Source organism: Kryptolebias marmoratus, linkage group LG9 (assembly GCF_001649575.2).
Source record: "Kryptolebias marmoratus isolate JLee-2015 linkage group LG9, ASM164957v2, whole genome shotgun sequence".
Lineage (NCBI taxonomy): Eukaryota > Metazoa > Chordata > Actinopteri > Cyprinodontiformes > Rivulidae > Kryptolebias > Kryptolebias marmoratus.
Window position 1 is genome coordinate 19,672,010 of NC_051438.1, and position 22,637 is coordinate 19,694,646.

The 22,637-nt window shown below is 43.8% G+C and overlaps 3 protein-coding genes across 3 annotated transcripts; 1 reads left to right on the plus strand and 2 right to left on the minus strand.

Moving 5' to 3' along the window:
• Nucleotides 1–260: 260 nt before the first annotated feature.
• On the minus strand, nt 261–4,691 carry ints5 (integrator complex subunit 5). Its single transcript, XM_017408115.3, has 4 exons — nt 4,431–4,691; nt 3,547–3,799; nt 1,490–3,457; nt 261–1,381 (listed from the first exon to the last, which is right to left on the minus strand). The coding sequence occupies exons 1-4, from the start codon at nt 4,511–4,513 to the stop codon at nt 674–676; spliced, it is 3,012 nt and encodes a 1,003-aa protein (XP_017263604.1). The 5' UTR covers nt 4,514–4,691; the 3' UTR covers nt 261–673.
• Nucleotides 4,692–6,376: 1,685 nt separating this feature from the next.
• Nucleotides 6,377–9,889, plus strand: LOC108231218 (phospholipase A and acyltransferase 3-like). Its single transcript, XM_017408136.3, has 5 exons — nt 6,377–6,481; nt 6,923–6,981; nt 7,564–7,672; nt 8,082–8,350; nt 9,216–9,889. The coding sequence occupies exons 2-5, from the start codon at nt 6,967–6,969 to the stop codon at nt 9,336–9,338; spliced, it is 516 nt and encodes a 171-aa protein (XP_017263625.1). The 5' UTR covers nt 6,377–6,481; nt 6,923–6,966; the 3' UTR covers nt 9,339–9,889.
• A 662-nt stretch (nt 9,890–10,551) lies between these two features.
• scyl1 (SCY1-like, kinase-like 1) lies at nt 10,552–20,939 on the minus strand. The gene is made up of 18 exons (XM_017408511.3): nt 20,744–20,939; nt 20,040–20,180; nt 18,669–18,791; nt 18,353–18,579; nt 18,177–18,267; nt 17,544–17,699; nt 17,141–17,299; nt 16,934–17,041; nt 16,611–16,724; nt 16,371–16,526; nt 16,093–16,281; nt 14,955–15,030; nt 14,293–14,493; nt 13,299–13,429; nt 13,134–13,217; nt 12,726–13,040; nt 12,089–12,167; nt 10,552–11,581 (listed from the first exon to the last, which is right to left on the minus strand). Exons 1-18 carry the CDS (start codon nt 20,849–20,851, stop codon nt 11,457–11,459), a joined length of 2,583 nt encoding a protein of 860 aa, XP_017264000.1. The 5' UTR covers nt 20,852–20,939; the 3' UTR covers nt 10,552–11,456.
• Between the last annotated feature and the right edge of the window lie 1,698 nt (nt 20,940–22,637).

Below are 22,637 nucleotides of genomic sequence, written 5' to 3' on the forward strand. Positions count from 1 at the left end.
TTTAATAGGAACCGTTTAGAAATTTAACACTTTTCAGTCTAGTTTAGCTTCAGTTCCCTACCTTGAGCATACAACGCTGCCACGCTTGCCGTCCAGATCACACTGGAAGAAGAAATACAAGTGCAGTTAATAGTAACCAAACTCATCTATGTTTTGGTGCTTTGCATGAACTACTAACACACGTGGAAAACACCACCCCAGCAGTTTGTAACTGCAGTGACCACCTGTGTTGTGATCGACAAAGATACACAAAACTAGTGGATGTTTGGGACAAAAAAAGGAAGATTTATTTTGTAAAGTGGTTCAAAACAGGTTTGTGTATAGAACAAGAGATGTAAAACATTGTACATACAATTTCAAAGCACAAACAAGGTGAAAATTGTACAAAGCATTCTACAAATGATTTAGCAGAATTTAGTTGGTTTAAGGCTGTTTTGTGTTGATCAAACTCTATATTTACAAATAATAAGCACATCATTTATTAAGCCCTAGTGTACAGAAAAGAAACTAGCTGGAAATATATCAAGTCTCAAAATACCATACAAAAGCTAAACACACACCTACGCACTTCAGCTATTATAGAACTATACAAGAACTTTGCAGTCGTTTTTTAAAGTAAAATACGATTTTCCCTCCATTTTAGAAGCTCTGTTGATTCCTCACAGTTTGATTTTTATAGCTGAAACCGCCAGCATAGGTGTCCAAGTCTGTCAATGTTTTTATGGAGGACGCTGTGAATCGGTGCCACGTATCTTGCCACGTCGCCGTCCCGTGAAAAGTCTCTGTAGAACAGGCCCTTCTCTGAGCTGAAAGCAAACTTCTGGGGCAGCGGCCCATTGCCCCGAACGTACTCCCACACAGCCAGGAGCAGCAGCCTCACCTCGAAGGGAGTCAGAAGGGGGAACGCCTCGTGGACGTTGGCCAGCACGGGAGGTAGAAGTTGGCCTTCTCCCATGCAGTACACCAGGAGGCAGGAGGCCTGCAGGTGCCATGGCGAGTCAGTGGACGTCGCCTCACGGGATGCCTCCCAGTGGGCCAGCAGAGTGGCCAGGAGACCTCTGAGCACAGCCGAGCAGTAGCAGAGAGCCGGACGTCCAGCTGCCACGACCTGCAGCAGAGAGAAGAGCACCGGATGGGCCTCAAAGCACCGTCTAATGTGGATGTCTCGCTCCACTGTGGTGCGCGCGTGCTCCTCGGGGGGCCAGGACAACTCCCCATTGGCCACGTCTGGACAGACGTTTTCCACCAGAGTGACTGCAATGACTTTTGCTGCCTCTGCGTTGATGGGCAGTGGATCATCGGGGTCAGACGGTGATCGTGAGGCGTTGAGACCAGACGAGCTGCAGCACTGGACTATAACGGCCAGCAGAGTCTGGATGTTCTACAGAGAAAACAGGAGAAATGTCAGTGTTTTCTGAAATAAAAACACTAAATTAAAAAACTCACTTCTCTGATTTGTATATCAGCAACAAAACGTCTACCAACTCACCTGGGTGACTCCAGATGGGTCGAGCAGATGCGCGGCAGTGCGAACCTTCAGTCCCTTTCCAATCACACCTCCGTGAAACACGGACCAAACGCTGCCAGAAAAATTCACGGTGGTTCCAAACCGACAATTAATGTCGAGCAACGAGGCTCCCAGGTCAGGAGAGACAGACGGGGAGGAAATAGGCGCGCCAGACATGTCCGCAATCTGTCCACCAAAAAGGTCAGCGTTCCCTCTGTGCAGTGCTCCCTCCACCAGCTGCTGAAGTATCGCCTTCAGAGTGAGAGGGGAGTAGGCTGCAAACCGGGACAGAAGCAAAACTGAGCAGTTTACAGACTCGGCTGCCTGCCCCCCATCTCTACCCACCTTTCCCGTTTCACCTCTCCGCCGCAGGACTAGAAAGAAATGAGTGACAGCAGCTCTGGAGAGCAGGAGAAGGTGAGCTGGGGATGATGTTCGAGGGAGCGGGCTACAGGACAACAGGCGCACTGTAGCGTGAGACACAGCTGAATCACCGTGGAGAAGAAGGGGGCAGAAATCATGAAGGTGTCCTGAAACTGCAGAGCCCACCTGGACAGCCATGGATGATTGAGCTCCTGACGCTCCCCTTTTCTCCTCATCTTGGCTCTGGATGGCGGCGGCCAGGTTCAGCAGCAGCTGCCTCAGCTGCCGGGGCCCCAGGGTGTGAGTGTGGATCTGGGCCACACAGTGGGCCACAGCAGCAGGAATGAGGCCCACCATGCAGGAGGAGAGTGTGGTGTGAAGCTGCCACGCCAGAGCCAACTCCTCTGGGTTACGGGCCTGGGTGAGAAGCTGGCAGAGGGTCTCTGTGGCTACACTGGGACCACCGTACACTGAGAGCAGGCAGAGCAGCTGGTGCAGCCAGAGGTGGCGCTTCCTCTCCAGTCGTAGTGTCTCGGCACACAGCTGACCTACATGAGAGCGCAGCTCCTCCAGGAAGGGGATGGCCCGCTGGGGCTGAGAGGAGGATGAATTCAGGAGGCTGACCTCAGCTCCATCAGAGCGGTTGAAGACTAGTTTGTGGAGATGCAGGAGCAGCATCTGGAGAAGGCGATCGCAGCCTTCTCGAATTCCTTCATGAGGTGAAGGTGTTGGGCCAGAGATGATGACTGAAGCTGGAGTTGCTGTGTCTGCCAGAAATCGGAGGACCCGTGCCCCTCCTGATGGACTCTGGCTAATGAGGTGGACAGCCAGACCCAGCATGCTATCCAGCTCCTCCCTGAGGAGGCCCTGCAGCAGAGCCTGTAGCTGGAGCAGAACAGGAGGCCGTAACAGCTCTACTAGCTCCGCAGACACAGCGCCAAAGAGGTTTGGAGACATCGCAGCTAACTGCAGCAGAAAGGGAACTACAGCACGCCGAAGCTGGGGGGAACTTTCCCAGGATGTTGACGACGAAGTGGGTGAAAGAGGCGTCGATGGAGTCAAACTTTCCTGAAACATTCTGAGCAGCTCCTTTCTGATGCTTTCAGAGTGATGAGCTGCAAGATGTCCGAGGATTCCCACCACGGAGCCGATCTTAGGCACCCTGCTGCCTTTCTCCACCAGCAGGCCCTGGTCCATAGCGCCATGAGAGCAGAAGTCCTTCAGTCCACATGCCAACACTCTGCTGATGATGGTTCCTGGAAAGGCGGAGCCAATGTGAGCTACCACCCAGTCGAAATGCGGCGAGTGCTTAACTGAGGTGTCCAGCAGCGCGTCCACACAGGCGTCAGGGCACCAGGCCAGCATGGCAGCCAGACACTGGGAGTAGGCCTCCATAAGGGACCGAGTGGCAGCGCAGGACATCCAGAGCTGCAGCAGCTCATTCAGGCTGGAGGAGTGGGGGGCTACCCTGCGCCCAGCGTCCTTGCTGCTCAGCTGTCCCAGGAGGTCTACAGCCCAGGTGGACACCAGGGGGGCCCAGGCTCGGGGGTTGAGACGGATGAACTCTGACAGCACGCCATGAACCTCCTACACACAAGAAAAATATTAATCGTCTCTTGATCTAGACGAACTTTGGATATTTCAGAAACAAGGTCAATTTTCAGATTCCTTCTCACCTGTATGATGTCCTCCAGGTTGGTGCTCACTCCGGAGCTGGCGTTCCCCTCCGTCTCCAGGTTGTGGAGAAACATGGACACGTGCTCATCGTACACGCCCCTCAGATGCTCCAGCACCGCTCCCCGACAGGCCGGGACTGAGCGCAGCAGCCGCACAGCGCAGCGGGCGTGTTCCCTGACGCTGAGCTTCCGGCCCTGAACGGCGTCAATGCCGCTGATGAAAGACTTTATCTCCTGGGAAAGTTCCTGAGCACTACAGAACAGAAAGGAGAAAAGTGAGAAAACTGGCTTCCACAAGCTATACAAGTATGAATAAACCCCTGAAGTCACAAAAGTAAACAAGAAATGCATATTTCAGAGCTCCAACTAGCGATTTTCATTATCACTTATAAAAATTAAAGAGCTTATTAATGTTTTTATTTCAAATTAGCTACAAGAGGTTCATTTAATATGTTTATTTAACGTCATGATGCTGCTGGACCTTTGAATTTCCCTCTGGGACCAATAAAAGTATCTAACTGGCTTGGCTTTATAAAATAAATTATTTATAAGGTAAGTAACCCTTAGATTTACACATTTTGCGATCTGCAACAAAATGTACATATATAGAGATATTTGCTTTGTTATAACTGATCTAAGACTATAATATCAGTGTTAAACATTGCTAAACATCAGAATATTCATTTATTTGTAAATTCAGTTAAATTTATGTGCTCCCTGTTCCGAGTTCATGACATAAAATCCAGCTAATAAGCCCCAACCTTCAACACACTGCTATCACGGGACGGTGTGGCGACATATAAAGGTTTTACCTGATATAAAAACCCCTAAGATGAAACAGAAAACCTGAGCTGGGTGAGTTTTTCTGTCTGTACGGTTCTCACCTCAGTGCAGTCTGAGTCTGCGCGGTGAGGCTCAGGGAGCTCTGCATCGCTTTCAGCGGACTCCCGTCAAAAACCACCGACATAATTCGCTCCCTGAACAGCGGGGCCTCGCATTGAACCCGCCTCTCGGCTCTGGAGCTCCGAAACGTAGCACTGGAACAGCTTTTTGTTGTCGTTTTCTCCAGTCAAAACTGGGCACACCATTCAAGAAACGGAGAGGTCCGTTCCCGGAAGTTGGAGCTTTTTCGCCGTCACAAAAAGGAAACAGGATATCCGCTGCGTGCCATCGGTGGCGACATCTAGTGGTCGGAGCGGATATTACATTTTCACTGTCATTAAAGAGGCCTTTTAATATCACATCTTATCATTATTCTACTTTACTAATAAAACAATAACTTTTCTTTTGTTTGCTTTATAATATGTCATTTATATCTTCTCTTTAAAAGCCTTTTCATCGCATCTATTACACTTCATAAAAATAAGTTAAATAAAAAAATAAATGAGAAATATTTAACGCACCAAATATATATTTAACTCCACACTAAATACTTCATTTCCAAACTAAACATTTAATATGCTAACTAAATATTTAGCTGGCAAACTAAATATTTAGCTCAGACCTAAATGTTTAGCCAATATGCAAATTATTTGCCAAAAAGACTATCAAAATAAAAGCCGAATCTGTATAGCCGTTATAACAAACAGCTCGTCTGATGTTCTCTGCTAACACGTTTGACATGTCCACAGGAAAAGAATGATGATAAAATACGAAACAGGAGAAAACTGAAGCGATTCAGTGTTTTGGCGGTTTGGCAAGAGGTGTATATAGAGGTTCGGATTTTATTTTGAAACTTCCGCTTTTCGTATTTTCGAATTTGCATATTGGCTAAATATTTAGGTTTGAGCTAAATATTTAGTTAGCAAAATAAATGTTTAGTTTGGAAATTAATTATTTAGCTCGGACATCAACATTTAGTTTGTAAAACTAAATATTTAGGATGAAGCTAAATATTTAGTTAGCAAAATAAATGTTTAGTTTGGAAATTAATTATTTAGCTCGGACATCAACATTTAGTTTGTAAAACTAAATATTTAGGATGAAGCTAAATATTAAGCTTGCTAACTAATATTTAACTTAATATTTAAGTAACATATTTAGTTTGGAACTATGGCATTTATAAATATATGAATATCTTGGTGAAAAATTTCAGGCTTCCAGTTCTCTCCGATGGGCATCCTAAAATACATAAAGCAAAATAAGACACGGATCATTACCACTGGGAGACGAAACATTTCTCATTTGTAACTCTGGCAATGTTTCATCACTGAATTGTCATCTGAAATGTCAATGCACGTATGAGTCAGAGGTCAGAGGTCGCTCATCATGCTGGACCCTGACCTGCTGATCATTTAGATGTAAATCATTCACACCCAGAGATATCATCTGAACCCATTGATAGGAGTTTCTTTCTCCTGTCGGTAATACCAATATGCTGTTTGAAGCGCCACTTCATGAGTGATAAATGTTGGTCCAACCTGTTCTGACTGTGTATCCAGAGCACCCACGGTCAGAAATAACTAAATAAATTCCTTCTCAAATTACAGATAATTGTCGGGGTTGTTAAGTCTTCTCACCGCCAACTTTCTGATTTTGTACTCAACAGTGTCAGTGTCATTTAATAAGCATGGCATAAAAATGTCATAGTGTTACAAACGATCCATAACAGCTGTATAAGATATCTAATTTAAAAATAAAAAGATTTGGAGAGAAAGGCTCCTAAAATGTAAGATTAAATATTAAGCTTTTTTTCATGTAATTGTAGCTATTTCTCTACCTTTGATTGATCCCTTTAGTCAAGCAAAACAGGCTTATTTTAAGTTTGATTTACTAGAAATGTAGGTTTTGGTTTTGTTTTCTTTCTTTGGTTAGCCTGGAGGTCACGTGACCGGAGCGATCAGCTGATCCCTCCCATCTGCTCCTTGGTGTCTGGTCGCGTCAGTCGCTTCTTTATTTCTTTTACCAACAACCTCCCCGTCGATAACCTTACCAGGTAAGACGGAATAACCTTTATAATCCCAATTTTTAGCCGGAACGAGGGTTTCAGAGTTTAGATCAGTAGACGGAGGCTTTTATTTTATGTTGTTTTGTTGTGTTGTTTTCACGATTTGAACCATTTCAGCCCAATATTAGCGGCTACAGCTCGCTTTCATCCGTTTTTATCATCGATTTTGTTTGCTGGATCTGTAAAACTGGAGGGTTTTATTCTGTTTGGTATTTATTTTCATATATAAAGACATAATGGCAGATAATCTGCACTATTGTTTACATGAGACTCAAAAATCTTTTTTTTTTTTTCTTTTTTAAGGGTTAGGCTGTACTTGGACGCTGTAATTTGATGTAAAATAGACAAGAAAAAATAATAAAACAAGCCCTCACTCCAATGCTCTGAGCTATAATTAGAATTGGAGTAACATGTTGTTTTTTCCTGCAGGTGGAAACAGAAAGCAAAACCTTTCAGGACACAGAAACCCTGACATGGCTCCAACTCTGGTAAGAAAAGCACTCAGTTGTATTTTTAGACGCTTTTCTCATGTCGCTGCTACCAAACAAGGTTTCTTACTTATTATTGTGTCTGTTAGCAAAATATCCGATGAACCACTGGAGGAATTTCAATGAAACTTGCAGAAAGTAACCAATGGATGTACATCTGCAGCTGATTAACCTTTGGAGTCGACTCGATTCGAGATGGCCGCTGCAGCCAACTCACTTTAAAAAACACAAAAATGGCTGTATTTTAGGAAATGTGGCAGACACTGAGCTAAAACATGATGTGGTAGTAGCTGAGAGTCATTCACAACACGTGCTTTGAGCCCAACATCTACCATGTCGCCATTTCTCGGCAGAAAATGATCTAAAAGTCTAAAACGTTGCTGTAAAAGTCGGTAGGCGATATGCATTCTTTGGATGAATGCGGGGCCCTTTTTAAACAGCTTGACTGAAGGCGTTTTTGATTCATTTTTAATTAAAAGTCTCGGACCGTTTTCACCCCACGTCCCTCGTCTGGTCGAATGTCGAGGAAAGACAAATCTGTTGTAACGTGAAACACTTCCTGTCTGCGTTTTTAAATCCCAGTACGATGAGAAACCAGAGCCCGGGGACCTGATTGAGATCTTCCGCACCTCCTATCAGCACTGGGCTGTGTACGTAGGCGACGGCTTCGTTGTGCACTTGGCACCACCCTGTGAGTCACACACACACACTGGACTGTGTCCCAAATACCAGTCTGAAACAAAAAGCAGCTTATGCCGGCTCACATATTCACCGTACAGTAGGCTTTTCAGAGAAAACAAGTATATCTGTAGTCTCTAAATCAGGGGTGTCCAATCCTGGTCCTCGAGGGCCACCATCCTGCATGTTTTCCTTGTTTCTCTGCTCCAGCACACCTGATTTGAATCAATGGGTGATTAACAGGCTTCTGCAGAACATGAAGAGGTGATTTAACCACTGAATCAGGTGTGTTGGAGCAGAGAAACAAGGAAAACGTGCAGGATGGTGGCCCTCGAGGACCAGGATTGGAGACCCCTGCTCTGAATGATGAAACCCGCTGTAGCCCCTCACACGTCTTCCTGCTGTTGTTGGTGTTTCCACAGCCGAGGTCGGGAGCGCAGGGTCCAGCAGCATCATGTCGGTGCTTTGTGAAAAGGCCATCGTTCAGAAAGACGAGCTGTGGGACGTGGTGGGGACCGACCGGTGGGAGATCAACAACAACCTGGACAAAGAGTACAAACCTCGGCCGGTTCACGCCATCGTGCGGGACGCCTGCGCCGCCGTCGGCCAGGAGCTGCCGTACTGCGTCCTCAGGGGAAACTGCGAGCACTTTGTCACCGAGCTGCGCTACGGCACGGCCAAGTCCCGGCAGGTGGGCGGCGAACAGAACGCAACAAATCCAGAGTTACGTCGCTTCGGCGCCGGTCTTGTAGAATCGTGAAGTGTAACTGTGATGTTTGCTTCCAGGAATATGGCAAACATTGATTTAAATAGAAAAAAAACAAACAACTTAACTAGTCCAGGGAGGTCCAGGTACAAAAGAACAAATGTCACCGACCTAATCAAGACAATATGAAATTATTTGGAGAAATAACTGTTCCTACAGTAGGAGAAATGAGTGTTTTGTTTACATCTGTGAGGACTGAATGTTTAAGAGAAGTCCAGCCTCTCATGGGGAAACAGAAAATCCATCCACCCGTCCTTCAGTTAGACAGTTTGACGTATCAGGACACAATAAAAATGAAAAACAAACCTAACAAAACACAACAGGTTGCTCCTTGCCATTATTTAATGAACAAAAGTGCAGCGGCAGTGAGTCCGCTCTTAGCCGCTCATCAGAGTGATCCTCGCTATAAAAGTTAGAGTTCTGGATCGCAGCGTGAACCCAGTTTTTCCTTCACAACTTTTCCATTTTGTCTTTGTTTAATAAATCGTGACTCGGCAGAACCGGTTGCGAGTTTTTTCTTTATGTCCTTTTTATCCTGTCCTGATACGTCCAAAGCTAGAATTAAAAAGGAGCGACTGTAGGTGTAACTTCCACGAATCGTGGATTTGAATATTTCTGTTTCTGTTACAAAGCATTTGAGGAACAAGTGAATGAAAAGGACTTCAGCACACACACCCGTTTCATCCGCCCTGAACTATCCACCTCGTTGTTGTTTCTGTTGTAGTGACTCATGTGTGTACTTGGAGGAATTTAAACAATCAAAGCTGCTTCGTGTTTCTCCCCCCTGCAGGTGCAGAAGGCAGGAGAGGTGATGATGATGGCAGGCGTGGCCGCCGCCGTGGGTTTGGGCGTCGTGGCTCTGGCGGGAGCTCTGTTCGGAGGCAGCAAAAAGGAAAACAAAAACGAGAAGTGACTGAGAGCTGCGTCGATGGGAGTCGTCACGGAAACCTACGTCTAACAGCGCCTAACTATCACCCCGAACCTGGCATTTCACAGGACCGTCAGCTAACTGCCCCTCAAGCTCCTGCTGGTTTGGGAAACTAAAAAACAAGGCAAAAAAACAACAACTCCATTTTGGGGTCTTTACATTTTCTAAATAATAAAAAAAGCACAAATTTAACTCACGATGTTTCAACTTTTCAAAGCTGCCAAATTAAAATGCTTTCAGATGTTCTCAAATTAACGTATATTTTAGTCTGTAAATAATGTGCTGAGAGTTTTTAATCTTCTACAAACCTAAAATATTTAAAGTAAATATGTAAGAAATAACAGCTGTAACTAGATTCTGTAAATGTTTTATCTCGCTCGTGAATCAGATCTCTAATATTGATCAATACCTAATAAGCTACATTGTTATTCAGTGTTGTGTCATGTTTGATAAAAGCACATACGTGTCAAATAACGCCATTTTGTCTTCCTCTGATATTTAATGTTTTAAATAAAGAAAAATGTGTGCAAGTCTGACTTTCTCCACAAGTATTTTCTTAACCAAAAGGCCAATTATAGGCGTCGGATTTCAGCTCCGGATCTCTAAAACGGAGTTATAGGCACATTTGTGGGAGCTAATGTTGATTAGCTGCGGCAGCCATCTTACATAAGGTTGACTCTAAAAGTCAACCGGTTGGAAATGAACTTCCAATGATTACTGTGGTAATGAACACAGACATCACCGCTGCGGGCGATAATAAATCTGTCACCAGCAAACATCTAGAGATTCCCAAAGTTGGGGTCGGGACCCCAGTGTGGGTCACTCGACACCAAGCAGGGGTCCTTAGATAATCTCCAGATATCAACTTACAATAAAAAACTTTGTTTTTAAGCTATGTTTGCACCATATTTGTTACAAAAACTTGAAATACAAGTCCATGAAGTGATTTAAAAAATACATAATGGATGTTAAGACTGTTTGTGTTGTCATTATGTCCTTATTTAATAGAGTCATCAGCATTTTTGGATGTTTAAACAGCCAACAGATGGGCTCACACACCTTTGTCACTGTTATTTTATGGGTCGGAAGCTGAAAAGTTTGGGAACCAATGGTCTAGAGGATAAAACCACCAGTGTTGCATTTTGATGCTTCAACAAAGAGAAAAATAAAAATAAAAAGGTCACACTCTCTCGATAGATCTGCTGCTTTTGACATATTTCAGGTCCACACGTTTTATGTTCAAACAGCCTTCTGGAGCCAAACCAAACAGGAAGCAGAATAAAAAGCGTACCTAGAACAAACACACTCCGATTATTGATGGTTAAAATTTGTCCTCCTTTGGATTCTTCTTCTTCAAGAATCTTTAGAAAACACAAAGTCTGTGTCAGACATGAAGACGACAAACACAAAATGTGATTTTTTTTTTGTTTGTTTTTTGGGCTTGAAACCGGACTCTCGTGTTTAAATCAGCACGTTTCTCTGACTACGCTGCTTCATTAGGAGCCCCAGAATGCCATATATTTTAATGCGATTTCCATTTACACCCAACTCCATCACTTCTTCAACAGTAACATACAGAGCTATTTGTGCAAAGTAAAGACAACACCTGTGTAGTTTCATTCTTTTTGTGGTCACACCTGCATGCATATCCACTGTGTGCAGACAGCGGACCGAGGAACATTCAGTATATTCATACGTTTGATTTAGAAAGTCTTTTATGTATTTCTCCTTTAAAAAAAAAAAAGAAAAAAGTGTCACTTCTTCAGACAAGATGCACCGGTTATTTACATTTACTGTATAACAGCAACTTTAGGATTTAGGAATTTGAATAACAGGAACATTTTGTTAAACTAACACGCCTCCGCGCTGCTTCAGGCCTCTTTGGATTTCTGTCACTTCTCCGTCTTTGCCTTCATCTTCGTCAGTTATTTAATAAGGAATGGCAGAAAAATCCCAACCCCACAGAAGTCATTCACTTGCACCAGTAACCACCTCCGTTTGTCCAACGACTGGTCAGCTCGTCGCTTCTTTCCGGTCCTTCACTTCGAGCCCGTAGAACCTCCGTACGGCCCGCTGCGACCCCACGGTCCACCCGAATCGGACTCAGTCCAGCTTGCGCGCTCCGAGCTTGAGGGGACCTTTGGCGGCTTTGCGCTCGGCCCGTTTAGCCTCCAGCTCTTTCCTCCTCTCCTCGCGTTTCTTTTTGGACAGCTCTGCCTTGCTGAGATCTGTGCAACAAAAAAAAAAAAAAAACATTGAACACGGTTAAAATTCATATATTTAATTTGGCATTCAAGGATCTAAGATATCACTGCTTTGACCAGCAAGGCTCCAGCTTGCATCAGCAGAGCATCGTGTGCCATCAACACTCAACAAAGAGGAATATTTGTTAAGGTCGCACTCAAAACCACGCAAACATTTAACTAAAGTCAAGTATGTTTTGGCTTTAAAAGAACTACTGTTGTTCTAAAAAGGTTTGACCTCAGTGAAGCTTATCTAAAGTTATTTTAAACAAGTCAAACTCTTTGAGATGTTGACCTGCCACAGTGTGAATGCTTGAGTTATTAATTCTTTCGTCCGTCAGGAAACAGGAACTGATATTTTCCACTTTCCCGACACGTTCTCTGTTTAATTTAAGGCCATCTGGACAGCCTGCAGAGGGTTCCGCGTCCCCTGATCGGACTGGTGAACCTGTTTGGAGAACAGGCTGATCTGACTTCAGCTGAAGGACTTACTCTGGCTTCCTTCGACTGACTCCCAGCTCTCCTCGGTCCCCCAGTCTCCTACTATGTCTGAGCCCCAGCCTTCTCCAGTCTGTCAAAGAGAGAAAAAAAAACATCACCGAGCAGCTAAGCCAGGACACGGTGTTTTAATAACCTTTTAAATTATCTGGCTGAGCACAAGCCTGTGTTTGAAACCTGCTTTAAGTATCATAAACATACAATTTATCTGAATTTTGCAGCTGAGACCAATTGATGTTTATTTTAATGTAGCAGAAGCAGAATCAGCAGATCAGTGGTTTCCGGCCCTTCAAAATGACAACGGTAGAAGCTTCAGACCATAAATGCTACTGGTTCAAGCATAAAACCTTTGCTAATAATATTTAAACAAGGGCATAATTATAATCCAAGCAGCTAATTTGTTACTTTCTGAATTTTGTATGATTTGTGCGATATTTATGGCAAAGAAACACATCATTACCAATCTTTTAACATTTAATTTTCATGACCTACAGCAGGAACTCAACCTCAGCTTTAGGAACTTTAGGTTTAAATTTCTCTCTTATATAACAAGATTATTATTATTTTAAATGATAATAAGTTTAAAATGTTTTCAGGTCAAATGAAAAAGGTTTAATCTAGTGTTAATCACTGTGGCGGCGGCGGCGTTCCTCTGCGACACGCTGGCGAACAGATCGTTCTGATTGGCTCCTCTCCCCGAGCCGCTGCTGGAGTCCCAGTTGTACTCGCTGGCCAGGCGCACGCCTTCAGGCAGGTGCACCGCCGTGCTGGCGGAGGTGGTGTCCGTCTCCTCCTCGCCCCAGTCGTTGCCCCAGCCCTCCTCGCCCGCGGAGCTCTGACCCTGGCCTTCCTTCTCGTTGGACCAGCTGTCGTCGGCGTCCCAGCCCGAGCTGCTCCAGTCTGCGCTCTGCTTTTTCACCGCCGCGGACGCGTACGACCGGCTCGCCTGCAGATCGAAACAAACCTATACCGTTATCACCTGCGGCGGCGGCGGTGCCAATAATGAGCGTGAGACGGGTGGCGAACAAAAAGCCCGTACTCCTCTGTTATTGCTCTTCTTTTTGGACGTCGCCGTTTCTGACCAGTCGGTGTTCCAGTCGTCAGTGGGAGCTTTCTCCGGCTCCTGGAGAGAATCAAACACACTTTAGAGGCTGAAAAATCCACAGAGAAACACACACTCTCACGATTTTTAAAGAAGCTCTACCTCCAAACTTCCCCAGTCCTCCTCGTCATCCCAGCGCTCTCCGACCGTCTCGTCGTCGTTGTCGGTGACGTCGGGAGTCTCTGATTGGTTGCTGCGACCGGAGGCAGCTCGGTGAGTTTTATCTTCTGAACCTGAGGAGAAACAAACGACAAAAGGCACGAGATGCATTTAAAACTAACAGAACTAGGATTTAAGACAAAAAAAGGGGGAGAAAAACCGACTTTGAGCTGTCTGAGGAGACCTGGTCAAGAAAATATTAATATCTAAATACATAAAAGAACTGAAACAAGTCAGAACCAACATAAAACAAAGCAGTTCCACTCTTCAGCTACAGAAGACTTTATATAAACTCTCAAAGACACAGAAGCATCATTTAGTGAAGCCTGAACATGATTCCATGATTAAGATGTAATATAAAGGCGTCCCAAAGGGGGAAATCTTAACTTCACTTTGAAGAACCTCAGTTTTTCTGAGATATCGTTTCTTAATAAAAGTTTGCTTTCATTAAACAAGCTACCTCACTTCTTCTTCGTAAAACTGCGTTCTCATGTGGAAAAACTAAACGCAACCTTTTGAAAACTATGGCGTCATAGTCTCACCTCTAACCTAACCTACAACCCAAATAACGACGGATTAGATGCTTGCAGGAAGTAGTTTGCATCCTGTAACAATTCAACGAGCAGACGAACTAAAGCCATTGTTACAGAAAAAGATCAACAATATACATCGAATATAAATTAAATTTTTTTTAAAAATGTAGAAAATGAGACTAGTTTTATCCTGGGGACTCTAACGAAGGGCCAACCTGAAGACTGTGGCTCTTAATAGGTCTTTGAAGGCAATAAAAATCTGTGAATAGGAGTGATGTTTACTCAGAGGATGTAGGATAATTCCTCTCAGTAGTTTCTCTGGGAGAGAAATGCCACAAATTTGATTTTATTCTCATTAAGCACCAACTTTAAGGCCTCACAGGCCGAATCGGGTGTTTTTCTACCTTTGTTCGGGGCTGAAGCTCCATCAGCGGCACTGGTCGGACTCGTACCCGCCGGCCGGCCGCCCTCAGCTGCCGCACCCACCTCCGCGCCTGGATTGTTGCGGATCAGCTTGGAGGTGAGCGAGGACATGCCGGTCACGGCCCAGCCGGCCCAGCTGGAGGAGGAACCCGCGGGCTGAGCACACGATCCTACGTCCTTCTCTGCACGAGAGACAAGAGGAAGGTTTGAAATACGAGGGTTTTAGAAATAACTACAGAATAACAACGTTACCTGTTGAATTTTCTTGGTCCTACTATTTGTTGTTAATTAATGTATTTATTTGGGGTGAATGTAACGTTCATCGTCCCACCCTCTCACACTCATCTGCAGAGTCGTACCACAAATAATCCACCCTCGGATGAAAGCACGAGTTTTTATGACAGAACACTTTTAAACAATCCCTACAGAACATTTTAGATTTCTGTTGCCATGTTGGACTCATTTGTAACTCCGAGAACTCTGAAAATCTTTAAAAATGCCACTAACTCGAGCCTTCCTGCAAAAACAGGAAGGCTCGAGTTAGCAGCAAACCAAATTCTTTCTTTTCCCAACAAACTGAGATCAGCATTTAAACAGATTTAATAATACGTTAAACATCGAGGAGAGCCTGTTTGTTTCTCACCAATCTCTGCCAGCTTGCTTGGATCTTCTGAAACAGCCTCCAGTTTGGACAGGAAACTCTTTATGGCTTTAAATGCCTGACAGAAAGAAAACAAAAACCAACAAACCTTAATCAGACACCAAAAAACAAGTTAATGTGACACAAAAGTGTCATGAACCTTTCTCAAACTGTCAGGGTCACCAGTCATTATTAACTCACTTCCTTGTTTTGACACAACAAATTTAAGCTACCCAATTGTTTAAGTTTACTTATTTAAAGATGCTGTAACAATACTTTAGTTGTTCAACTTCAGTTTAGATTATTTTAGAGCCGACAGCAAATATTTAAAGCAGTGTTAACATTTCCTGTCACTGCATGAAGACAAACTCTCACATGGCTGTCATTACTCAGCTAATGTTGCAAAAATCAGAGCTTTAATCTAAAAAATATGAAAGTTTTCGTACTGATCAATACTTTACAAGCTAGGTATATTATTTTAAATAACAGGCAGCGGTGTCCTGTTTTCTCACCTCCTCAGAAACTAATAAAAGCAACGAGTTCAGGTCATAAGAAACATCATGAAGATGAAAGCTGAAAGCCAACACAGAATTTTACACAGACTACAGAGCACGCCAGAGTTTCTAAACAAAACTTGGCTCGACCGTCCACCAGACAATCCCTGAACCCGGCGCTGTTTGTGGACGGGTTTCCTTCATCGTCTGATCAAATGACTCTACTGGGCAAACTTTTACATCTGGCAAGGCGGTGTGTTCTGTTCCAGTGGATTCAGGGACGGCCTCCCTCGGTTACACAGTCAGTGCCATTATTAAGTGTAATTGTTATGTTGTACAGGATATGACAGCCTCTACTTTATTACCTGCCTAATGAGCTTGCTGAGCTATTACAGAAAGCAGGATCATATTTTGTTTTTTTAACATAACTGATGTCTGACTGTGTCTTTGGTTTAAAATGTATATAATACACTTTGACCCAGATGTGTACATTTATAACTCATAGACCTGTTTCCTGATGGATAATACTGATATTTGTATCAGACTTGGCTGTGCTGAATTATTGCTGTTTGTCTCGTTTCAAAAAGACAAGAAATTATTGTTTTGTTTTGTTTTTAAAAAAAAGAAAGTCTAATGAGGTTTTGTACCTGATCCCTGACGTTTTTATCAGGGTCAACGGTGACGGCACAGAGGGTGGGCAGGATTCGGCCAGCGATCTCCGTCACGCTGTAGTAGTTGTGCGTCGCAGCGAAGCCCAGCACGCCAGCAGAGCGTGAAGCAGGAAACGGGTCCTTAGTGGCTCGGGAAAAGGCCGAAATCAGAACTCGCTCTCGAGCCTGTGCAGAAAAAGACAATCCAACTCGTTTTGTATTTTTTTTCACCCCATCCCAACTGTTTATCACGTTAAATGATCAACGTGCTTTACCGTTGCGTTGAGGTAGGAGGCGATTTTCCCCAAACACACGGTGGTGTTGCACCGGATCGGACCTTGCTCGTCTCTGGCCTGCAGCCGGGCGAAGTGTCGCATCAGCTCCTGGTTCAAGTTGGCCTCGTTCAGTTTGGGAGCTAACAGCAGCATCGACTGCAGGGAGAAAGAAAACAAAAAGGTTGATTTTATGCTCAGAGTGACAGAAACGGGTCAGATTTTCCAGTCTAAACTCGGTACCTTGACGGTCTGCTCTCTGATGGCTGGGTTGGTGTCTGTGAAGCCGTGAACGACGTGAGGAAAAATCTGTGAATTAACCGCTGCCTCGTTGAGATACTGAATAAACTGCTCCATCTGAGAAAGAGAAACAAGGACAAATAAACTCACGTTACAGATTTTAAAAAGGAAAAACTATGGGACATCATAAGCAAATAGCACCAGATTTGAAACATCTTATAAACATTATACATCCAGACTTTGAATTTATTTTGCTTGCAGCTGTGTGCACAAGCTAATTTAAGTCCTGCATGTGAGCTAAAAGGAGTCTCGGAAACAGAAAATACTTGTTGCAGAAGTCGTATCCTCATGGCTCGGTCTGTGGAGGAAAACATCTTCACGATGACGGGAATGATCTTCTGTTGGTATTCTTCTGCTGACAGGAACTTCCCCACCTGGCGGACCAACAGAGGGGACCGTTAGCTCACAGACGTTCTGGGATCATTTCCCTGTTTAGCGAGGACCGAAAGCTGCCAGGAGAGGTGAGGATTTGCCTTGAAGAGCGGCGTGAGGATGACGGCTCCCGCGTTGCCGAACTCGAAGGCAGTGAGCAGCTGAGGCAGGACTTTGTGCTTGCAGAAGTTTTCGGGAAAGGAGTCCAAATTCTCGTTCAGGTCCTGGAAAAACTGCTGCTTCTCAGCTGGATCTTTGATCTACAGAAGGACAGAGACTCTTAATGTTCTTAAGCAGCACCTGTTGTGCAAAAAACCAAACATTTATGTTCATATTAACCAGTAATCTGGTTAAAATGGTTGAAGTTAAGCGTTGTTTACATTAGAAAGGCTGGCTCGTCTTTAACCAAACAAACCCACGCACGCACAGGGAAGATAATAAATCCATATGGTTTGCTTTTAACTTGGCAGAGCTCCTTAACGAATGTTTTATGAGTTTGCTAACCTGGATCTCTTCCAGGAAGAGGTTGCTTTCCACGAAGCTGTTGCTAAAGAATCCTCCAGGAGCTCTGCAGTTCTGGAGGAAGCGGGCCGGGTTCGGTCGAGCTCGCGGGTTGGCCCCGACCAGCTCGCAGTAGTGGGGGACGAGAGACTTGGGAATCTGAAAAAACAAAAAGGAAAATAGAGATAACAAAAACAACTTTCTGAAAGCATTTCTCTGAATCACAAAGAAGGAACGCTTTTAGCTGATAATAAAACAAATAAACCTTTGAAATATTTCAACACCTGCTTGTAGGCAACTAAATGAAAGTACTTTATTTATACTCTCTGTTCACTACAAGGTTAATTTGTCTTTTTTTTTTTCAAAATAACTTTTTACTTATACAGTGCCTTTCAAGATAAAAGTCACAAGGTCTTTCACACCATAGAAAAAAAAACAGTAAGAAAAGAAGACCTTTCAAATGTCTTTATACAATGTAATAACAAAATAAATCTCTCTAATTTACAGTATATTTAACTTATTGCAAACATTTAATACAAACATTTACATGAAACCATCGCAAATTCAAGTTTTGTGCTGCTGAAACAACTCGGTGATATTTGATGATTAAACAAAGGAAGTGCAGAGAAGACGTACCTTTCCCAACGAACGGAGGGAGGAGGTCCGGGGCAGCGGCCCGTTGAACACCTCCCAAATCAGGCAGCCGAGTCGCCACACCTCCCCTGCCCTGCAGCAGAAACACATCCAGCTCCGTCCCTTTCCTCCCACACAAACCTGGACTTTTTAAACAATATATAATAACCCTCCCTCACCATTTCTCTCCGCTGCTGTTGGACATCTCCGGTGGGTCGTATCTCTCCATGTCCGGGTTAATAGCCTTTGGGCTGGGGAGCGAGACGCCGCTGGGGTCGCCCTGCTCCGGAGCCAGGTGATCCAGGGCCCCCAGCTTCCACTCCCCGGCTCGGTCCACAAACACAGCCCAGATGCCCAAGTTGTTATGAAGCAGGTGGCAGTCGTTGACCAGAAAACTCAGAGCTTTCTGCGAGGCGAGGCAAACGGCGGAAGTGAAGAAAGCAGAAACTACGGTTCTCTTTGAAGGACTAGATGAAAATGGCGCCCCATTCTTACCACTATTTGATGCAGTCCCCATGAAATCTCCAGTTCCCCGGCACCGCCCTTCTCTGCCTGGGCCTTCAGGTGAACTGCCAGCGGCGTCACCTGCTCAGTTACCACGTAAAGACTCTTGTCCATCTGTAGCAAGTTTAACGAGTGAGGAAATTTAAAGAAAACAAATGCACCCTTCAACACATACAGCAACCTAATTCATTCATTCACTATTAAAAAAAAACTATTACAAAAGTGGGATTTCAAGTCTAGTTTGAAAAGATTAAATGTGACAATATTCATTATGTAGTGCTTGTGACACAATATCATTAATAATAATATTATAATAGAGGCTAATAGAGCGCCAGACATTCACAATAAAATCATCTTATGCTGAGAAGGGACAGAGTTTTAGCCATTTTGATCAAACCTTGATGTGTTATCCACGACCTCATGTATTACTGCAGAATCTCACAAGATGTGTTGAGGATGGTTCTCAGCCACCATCAAACCAAAGTGAACTCAATATCTGTAAAACTGACCGAGTTACAGCCATTTTTGTGTTTGCTAAAGTCAATTAGCTGTGGCATCCACCGTGAATAAGGGTATCTTTAAAAGTTAATCAGTTGTATGTAGATGTTCATTAAAAGATTATTTTCTGAAACTTTCATTAAAATTCATCCACTAGTTTATGAGATAGTTTGCTATATTTGATATTTATATATACCAGCTATAACATTACAACCACTGACTAAAGCTGGAAATATTGCACACTCTATTGGAACATAATGTTCTACCTGGGAAACCATCATTGTCACTCGGGGCTCATCAACAAGCCACAAAATCTGCTAAGGAATGACCCAAACTCTGGGGTATTCACCTGGTCTTCAAGCCCCCAAGATACCAATTTAATGAAAAGCCAAGGACATCCATAGGAAGCATGTCTAATATAGTCTGACCTCTTGAATCGAGGGCAACTGGACTTCCTTTCTTGGTATTAAATCTTTTAGCATTTACGTCTGCCTGAGGATTTACAATGACACAAACCCAATTCAGAGACCCCCTCCCTATAACACCAAGGGCCTACGAGATCTAACGCCTCAAACACGACAGGACACGCCTGACTGTTCAGAGATGTTTTAGTGTCAAAAAGAGGTGATCAGCTCTATATTAGTTGGGTGACTAATATGTGTAATTGCTACACTATTTTCTACATGGACAGCAGCTATTAAAGGCTAATTAACTCACCTCTCTCTGAAAACAGGTAGGCAAAGGAAAAAAAAAGCAGATTTCACGCAGCTGATCGGATGGCCGCTCTGCGGGAAGAAGGCTACTCGCCTCCAAATATTAGGAAAACTACAGACACACACAGATCTGTTCAGATTTGAGTAATACCTCCAGGCCGTCGACATAAGCCAGGATGTTGGGATGCCTCAGGGTCTTCATTCGTTTGAAGGCCGCTTTGGCCAGCTGGGTTTGCTGCTCTGTTCCCTGAGCCACCTCGTAGACAAACACAGAGACCGGATCTCCTGTAGTCTGAGGGGGGACAGGGTGGGGGACAGGGTGAGGGACAGGGTGAGGGACAGTGAACACACCAAACACTTAACTCGAGTTAATTTATCAGACTTGTGTTTCAATGGGATATTCAGTAATGAGTGAAGAAGAGGAAGGAAGTTGAAGCCCAGCAGTCATCTGATCCTGCAGTGAAGATGAAGATGATGATGACGATAGACCCTGGACAGTTTCAGCTTCTCAGAGACAATAATCATTACAGTCTGTCCCACACTGTCAGCTGCGTGTGAACGGGTTGAAAGAACGGGCTTTTAGCCGATTTTAATAATAGTCGAGTCGGTTAACATGAGGTGACGTGGCGAGAAATGCGCGTCTGTCTGTTGGAGGCTGAGCTAACATCGAACGAGACAAAGACAATCCCTTCAAAGATAAAAAAAAAAAAAAAAACTAGGACGACATGATGAGGACGACAGAACACGAGTAGGCACTAACAGATCTGACAAGGAGGCTAAATTAAACTCTAAATGTTGCGTGGCGACAGGCCTTGATAAACAAACGAGCTAATGCTAACCGTTAGCCGCTCCTACCTTTCGTTTCCCCCAATGCAGTGTCCATATTCCTGACTTTTCCGGGCTGTCCGGGAGAATTTCATGAGCGAAGTCTTTGATGGGATCCCTGGCAAAAAATGACCACATTTCCTCTTATTTCCGAACCTCATCAAACACACGCATGCAGCTGTAGACCAGTACAGACTGATGCCAGAGTATGCTAGCTGTGACTAGGAACTACAAACTAGCGCAAGTGAAAAATGGGTCCGGGGGAACTTTGGTTATGCGCATTGGTTCCACAGACTAGAAATCAACCGTCGACGCTCAGTTACAAAAGATTCAGTTACTATAAATTCAGTTGCATCAATTTAGCAAAATCTAAACAGTTCTTTTAGATTTGTTTGTTTTCCCCTATTCTGCGGTGGAGGATAATCAGCCTAATAACACAAAATAATAAACCAACACAGCTGTGTGTCCACGCTAAGCAACACAGGAGAAAATGAGACATTTTTACCTAATCGGTTCTAAGTTTCGCCCAGTCTGTATCTGAGTGACTTGTACCCCCACAAGTCGAAATACAGCCAGTGCATCCTTCTCCCATTGCGACCTTTGTGACCGTTTACTTGATTGTATTTCTTTTTAATTTGGATGTCACTCTTTTCTTGTCTCTATTGAATCCACGCTCCTGCAGTAATTTGGACAGTTTCTCCAGAAGTGGTCCACCCTTCACTGTCCCCGTAAAATGACTTTTAAAAACACCAACAACAACACTACATAGTCCTCCTAAATCCGCAGCATGTTGTTTGGGCATTTAAATCCCCCGGCTGGTTTGTCGCAGAAATTGTACGTCATCACTTCGTGACATTATTCATCTCATTGAGCCGCAAAGCCGACCTATATTTTCACTTAGTTTTAGTAAACCAGCCGTCAGAGACGAGCAAAATTAAACTTGACTTTATGCAGCCATGAACATAAATTATGTTTTATCTTTGCTGCTTTGTGATAGTAAATCACATTCGAGTTCAGATAGCCACTAGAATATTGCTTGTGTCACACAGAAATAAATCCTGACTGTTTTGGCCATCTTTTTCGTTCCAGGAGAACGTGAAGAATATTAAATAGGTACTGCCCACCTTTAATGGTAGTACAATCCTTTATTTCGAGTCATATGTACCTCGTTGTGATTGGGGAATGTAAGAGTTTTCAAACAATTTCAAATACAATAATGACAGGAAGGAAGAATACTTCTGATACCACTGAGGATGTCAGTGATTCATAGTGGGATACTGACAATAAGCAGAGATCCTGATTATGATGTTTCCTTTTTAGAAAAGGTATGTAATCTTGTTTTAAAAACCATTAAAACTGATTTAGTGTGCAATTACAAGTCACTTTATTTATAAAGCACATTTAACAGGTTTTAACCAAAGTGCTGTACAAAAGGATTAAATAAAACAGAGGTAATGATAAAAAAAATAAATAAAAATAAAAGTTAAAAATAAATTCAGAAAATATCACAAAAAGTAAACAGTGAACATCAATTCACAATTGCTTAAATATCCAGTATCTAACTCCAAAATAACTCCAGCATGACAAAGAAATAAAATAAAGATCTTAATATGTACCATATACATTTAAGCACACAATCAGGAGAGCATGTAGCTCCTGCCCAGAATTTGTGATCTCCAACCCCAGGAAACATCGCCGTCACAGTTAGTTTTTTGTTTTGTTTTCGTGATTGTTGTGGCTGCTGTAAGGTGTTTGTGTGCACGTGCATCTAATATATGGTAATGAGCGTACAGGTAACCCAGCCACGATTGGTCCAGAAACCGCAGATGAGCCGAACAGGGACTGGCTGCCTGATGAGACAGTGCCGCAGAAGCGATGTCATCGGTTCCGTTCCTTCGTGTCTCAACCAGTCACACCAGACCTG